We start from the raw sequence: 5,935 nt of genomic DNA, 5'->3' as shown, positions 1-5,935 counted from the left end.
TCCGCTATTATTTTCACTAAAATATATGAAAATTTATGCAAATGAAAATCAGCACTAACTGTTCGTCTCTTGTTATACTTGGGGATTTTTTTCCCCTTTCTTTTTTTGCATACAAAACAAATGAACTCCCCAGCAGGGAACTTGGGGACCTTATAAAATAAACAAATAAATAATAAGCACACCATATTTCACAGAGAGTGAATTTAGCGGCATGCATTGAACTCAGGGACATTTTTTATTAAACGTATTTTTTTACTCTTTTCGGTGATCTTTTGGAAGTTAACATTTTTCCTTCCCATTACCCGGTGTCAAGTTTCTCACCACGCGCTAGCCGCCCTTTGAAAGTGTGCAACCTGAAATGTATAGCAGTAATTTAGACAGATATCCTCACTGTATATTAATAAAAGGACGGCCCCATGGCACCGGCCCTGTCCTGTATTCAATGTAAACAACTCCACGAGGCTTCCTCGGTTTTGAGCCGGGTCCAAATGAAATCTACTGGGAATGAAGGAACTCTGGCATCCACTATGTGCTAAACTACACCAGTCTATTATCTTTGCTCATATGCAATAAAATCTCTGCTCAGTCTTTGGCACGGTGGGTTTTTATTAGGAAACAACATGAGATGGTTAGGATCATCGTAATACTTGTTCCTGCTTTCTGACCCTATCTCGAAAATAAGGTCATGGTTCAGGGTTATGTTTTATCCTAAACTTCAAGAATAGCCAATAATACTGGCAATATCTGCTCTATAGTAGCCAACACTGTAAGCGTCGTTGCTAGTGCTCCTCGTGAACGTGACTGCGTCTCAGCCAGTGGATGCAATATATTATATATGGTATTTATTCATTAACACTGCTGGGTGAATCCATATGCTGAGGGGGTCCACATAACATAGGCTCATTCATGTCTGTGTTATGGAGTGAACTAAAAAGAAGACGCATTTTATAGGGCCCAAACGTAGACTAGTTGGTTGTGGTATTCAGATTTAAAAGGCAGACTTTTCCCCCTGCAAATCCCCCAAGGGTTGCTCAATTTACTCTTGTTTTGGTTGCCACTTTCTCTTTCCCAGTGGTTCAGTGAGGTTGCCTATGCGTTCTGTTTCCGCATGGACGCATCCCCACAACCTTTGTCCATTAACTCCCGATGAACCAAAGCCCAGCCATCAAGCAAGACGTGAGGACTATTGAATATGATGGTGTTTTATGGATAAATGGCACAGAAATGGCAACACACAACTAGTCATATTGTTCAAAAAAATTCTCAAGGACACACAATAAATGGTCTGGTTATGTGAAGGTACTAAGTGCATTACTGTCCTACAGCACATTGACAATGACAGTTGTAGGCCTCCACCAACATCCAAAATGTACAAAAGGTCCCCATCTCCACCAAGCCTATTACAATAGTTTATTTTAGGTGATCGCTGTTATGCATATTAGGCTAATATAAACATATTTTATGCAGATACATCCAATATATCATTAGGTCTATTTCCACCAATAACATTTTTAAAACACTTTCTGTTTTTTGACAAGGTTGAATCTATTCTGATCTATTTGAAAGTTATAATATGTTTAGAACCCACATAAACAATAATTAATGTATAGCTCCATATTGCTCACGAATACATTGATCAGATATGTTTTTGTTTATTTCATTCCTTTATTTTGTATTAATTTGCTCATTTATTTATTTATTTGGATTGAATTAAAAACCAGCCAATTGCAACGGCCGGAAGGAGGTTTTCGCGCCTCAAGCGAGGCTGGCGAGACCTGTCAATCATATCCCGGGTATCCAATCAACGGGAGTCTTGCACTCGACTTCCTCGTATTTGAAGGGGGCGAGACGTGGACGATGTGCGCACGCTTGGCACAGGGTAAACATTCGTGTGTCCTCGAGCTTTGAGGGAGGGACGTAGCGAGCTGTCAGAAGAGAAAGAGAGGGAGAGAGAGAGAGAGACCGAACAAGCGAATGGGAGAAGAGGCTTGCAACCATCGCCGTGCACTGTAATACTGGATTGTACTTCAGCGGGAGTTAGCGGTTTGGCAGGTTTATACACATCAAAACAGAACAAAGAGAAAGACTCTACAGTTCTATAAAAGGAACAGCGAAAGAAAAGAATAAAGCAACAAGGGAGAAATCTCAGCGGCTAAATTTCAAAAGAACCAAGGACCCAGTGCTTGTGTTTTTCTCCCCTGCAATAGGAACATAAACTGGGACTTTGTATTTCGTGGAGAAATTGCTACATTTCTTCGACCACTAGAAGTTTGTTGGGGCAAATATATATTTTCTGTGTATTTTAATTTGAACTGTCAGACGTTCTAAATACGACAAAAAACTTTCTTGTCGGACTGCACATGGTTCCAAACTGCTTTTGAGAACCTGGATTTTTATTCATCGCTATTTTATCCATTTCTATTTGAAATACATAAATGCAGTAAACACAACAAATAAGGATTTTAATTCATTTTTGCTATCCTTTTTATTCTTCTGGCGTTTGCAGAACAACTCAATGGTATTTGCCAAAATACAACCCAGACTTTTAAAGTTTGAATAATTCATGAGATACAATTTGCCTGCTCGAAAAAAGTAACTGAAAAAGGGAGGGGGGTAATCAACAAACATATTCATAAGGGTTAACGGAATGGCCACCGCGGCTTCCAACCCCTATCTGTCCAGCAATAGTATCCTCTCGTCCGGCTCGATCGTGCATTCTGACTCTGGAGGCGGTGGTATGCAGCCGGGCAGTGCTGCGGTTACCTCGGTGTCTGGTGGGTACAGGGGAGACCCCACAGTAAAGATGGTACAGAGTGACTTCATGCAGGGAGCTATGGCAGCGAGCAACGGAGGACATATGTTGAGCCATGCTCATCAGTGGGTGACATCCCTGCCGCACGCCGCAGCTGCGGCAGCTGCAGCCGCTGTAGCAGCAGCCGAAGCCGGATCGCATTGGTCGTCGAGTCCCGTCGGTATGACAGGCAGCCCTCAGCAGCAGGACGTGAAAAACAACTCGGGAAGAGACGATCTACACACGGGCACCGCGTTGCACCACAGGCCCCCACACCTAGGTCCTCATCAGACTCACGCAGGGGCTTGGGGGAGCACAACTGCGGCTCACCTCAACTCGATATCAGGGGGACAGCAGCAGCAGCAGTCGCTGATCTACTCCAACCCCGGGGGCTTCACGGTGAATGGAATGCTCAGTCAACCAGGGAGCCAGAGCCTGGTGCACCCGGGTCTGGTAAGGGGGGACACCCCAGAGCTGGACCACGGCAGCCACCATCACCACCATCACCACCAGCATCCGCATCACCAGCAGCAACACCACGGAGGGGTGAACAGCCACGACCAGCACTCCGACGAGGACACACCAACCTCGGACGACTTGGAGCAGTTTGCCAAGCAGTTCAAACAGCGCCGGATCAAACTAGGCTTTACGCAGGCGGACGTGGGCTTGGCCCTGGGCACCCTGTACGGGAACGTCTTCTCTCAGACTACCATTTGTCGGTTTGAAGCTCTCCAGCTCAGCTTCAAAAACATGTGCAAGTTGAAGCCATTGTTAAACAAATGGCTGGAGGAGGCGGATTCTACCACTGGCAGTCCGACCAGCATCGACAAGATAGCCGCACAAGGTAGGAAGCGAAAGAAGCGCACGTCCATCGAAGTAAGTGTGAAGGGAGCTTTGGAGAGCCACTTCCTGAAATGCCCCAAACCCTCGGCCCAAGAGATAACCTCACTGGCGGACAACTTGCAGCTGGAGAAAGAAGTGGTTAGAGTGTGGTTTTGCAATAGGAGACAGAAGGAAAAAAGGATGACGCCCCCAGGAGTGCCACAGACGCCGGAGGATGTGTACTCGCAGGTCGGCAATGTGAGTGCAGATACACCGCCCCCCTCCATGGACTGCAAACGAATGTTCAGTGAGACATAGAGCAGAACACAAGACTAAAAAATATTTTATATCAAATTAAAACTGATAAAACACAGACTATCGTCAAGATAGCCAAAACATTGTTGATACTGTGATTGTGATGGAATAGGAATAAGACTGCAAATGTGTTATATATTTTTCACCAGAACAAAACAACCCCCCCCCTTTTCCACCCAACCCCAAAACGCACCGATAACCTTCTTCCAAGCCCTGAAATGTCTTAACCTAAAAGGTTCCTTCTGCTCTTTCTTTCAGGGACATTTTTTAGTAGATTACTTAAAAGATGCAAGTTTAACTGGGCCGAGTGAACCGACCGACCAGAGGGTGACTACAAGTTCGTTCCATCAGGTAATTTTGGCGCATTAACAACACCAACTGGAAATTTCAAAGCAAGTAGTCCTATTAGAATTTTAAAAAGATTCCCCCTGTACCCTGTATCTGATTTGCGAAAGACAAGAGGCAGGCATTTGTATATTTAAAAATGGGACATTTTAAACCCCTACTTTAACAAAGGAACAAAAACTGCAACAGCATCAATACGAAGAAGAGTGGCATCCACGAAGCTTCCAACATATTTTTTGCGGGGAGGACTGCATGGTTTAAATTTTCACAAAGAGGAATTGGGATTTTGAGGCCCTCCACGCCTAATGATAAAATATAAACTCACCAGGACTGTCCCCGCCATCTGATCTAAAAGATCACCTCTTTTTTTCAAATGGGATTTTTTTTCATGGGACTTGAACACCGCGAGTGAAGAAATAGAAATAGACATTTGAAAAGACTATCTTCAGCTGCACTTATTTGAAATTCTTCTCCTCTCCGTTGCCAAGTGTGACTGAATGGGTGCTGTGGATGTAACTATACATGCTGCCATTTCTAAGCAGTATTCTTTGGTAGGTTTTAATAAACAACAGACTCTGTAAAGCCGGCAATATAGATTCATTAGATCAGATGCTGATCTGACTTATTTACTTTATATTTTTCATCAAAATGACTTGTTTTAATATTCTATTCGGAATACATATCAATTATTCCAAACGGTAATTTATTTTCCCCCAGAACTTTGTGTAAGATGTTTTTCTTTCCTGTTTTCATTGTTGACTTCATTTGTTTTGTTTCATTTTTGTATTCTCGTTTCTAAAAGGAGCACAAATCAACATAAGCTGACATTGACAGTCGTTAGGTAATAAGGGTATATTTTGATGTGATAATTTGATTGTAATTTAATTTCAGTAGTGATTCCTTACGAGCTGATTGAGACCAATAAATTTGTTAGAATGAAATTACGTCATTGTGTGTTTTGAGATTTATATTTGAATGTAATATTTAGCTACGTTTGTTTATGAAACAAGGCATGCATTCGTGATATTATTTCATGTGAGAAATATTAACGCAGAGAAATTGCCGATTGTTCTTGTTCCAACTACTTTTGTCACAGATTTGCATAACATAAGTATACAAAAAATACTATAGTTTAGGAAAATAGGCCTATGTTATATCGAACGCTGAACCTCTGTGCATCTCCACAGTCAATGTTATTGGAGCACCATAGGGAATTATAGTTGACAATTTCACCGGGACATATTTGATTTATTCACAATTCATATTTATCTTTAACTAATTCGCTTCTCCACCTTCATCATAGCAGCAGCATCCGATAACATTATTGATTATGTAGCATCCGATAACTGTATTGATAATGTAGCATTTGCATTATCTAGCCCTATAATTAGTCCGTAGACGACTCGTCACTCAAAGTGCGGTCTATGCGTTTGTTTACATCCCACCGCGTGACACTTCCTCAGTAGGCCCAATATGGGGGGATCTTGCCGATCTTATTCCATAGCTCTGGTTAATGCTGTAGGCCTATCTCACCGGAGCTGTGCGTCATGTTTTACAGACAAACGTAAAGGTAGATGTTGCTACTGATATTGTTTGTAAAATATTTGATCATTCGCCCTACGTCGGTATAGGAGTAAGACGATTCGATTCAAAGCAGTACAG

The 5,935-nt window shown here is 42.5% G+C and overlaps 1 protein-coding gene across 1 annotated transcript; it reads left to right on the top strand.

Moving 5' to 3' along the window:
• Positions 1-1,895: 1,895 nt before the first annotated feature.
• LOC118381029 (POU domain, class 3, transcription factor 3-B) lies at positions 1,896-5,217 on the top strand. The gene is made up of 2 exons (XM_052489031.1): positions 1,896-3,871; positions 4,187-5,217. The coding sequence occupies exons 1-2, from the start codon at positions 2,648-2,650 to the stop codon at positions 4,295-4,297; spliced, it is 1,335 nt and encodes a 444-aa protein (XP_052344991.1). The 5' UTR covers positions 1,896-2,647; the 3' UTR covers positions 4,298-5,217.
• The last annotated feature ends 718 nt before the right edge of the window (positions 5,218-5,935 follow it).

Source organism: Oncorhynchus keta, chromosome 30 (genome assembly GCF_023373465.1).
Source record: "Oncorhynchus keta strain PuntledgeMale-10-30-2019 chromosome 30, Oket_V2, whole genome shotgun sequence".
Lineage (NCBI taxonomy): Eukaryota > Metazoa > Chordata > Actinopteri > Salmoniformes > Salmonidae > Oncorhynchus > Oncorhynchus keta.
The sequence above is the reverse complement of the archived record's forward strand: the minus strand, read 5'-3'. Positions and strand labels throughout refer to the sequence as shown.

Excerpts from the sequence above, each read along its gene's own strand:
- LOC118381029 (XM_052489031.1), top strand. The coding sequence starts at position 2,648 with ATGGCCACCGCGGCTTCCAACCCCTATCTGTCCAGCAATAGTATCCTC. Across the intron at positions 3,872-4,186 it reads TGTACTCGCAGGTCGGCAAT|GGACATTTTTTAGTAGATTA; the intron begins GTGAGTGCAGAT and ends TCTTTCTTTCAG.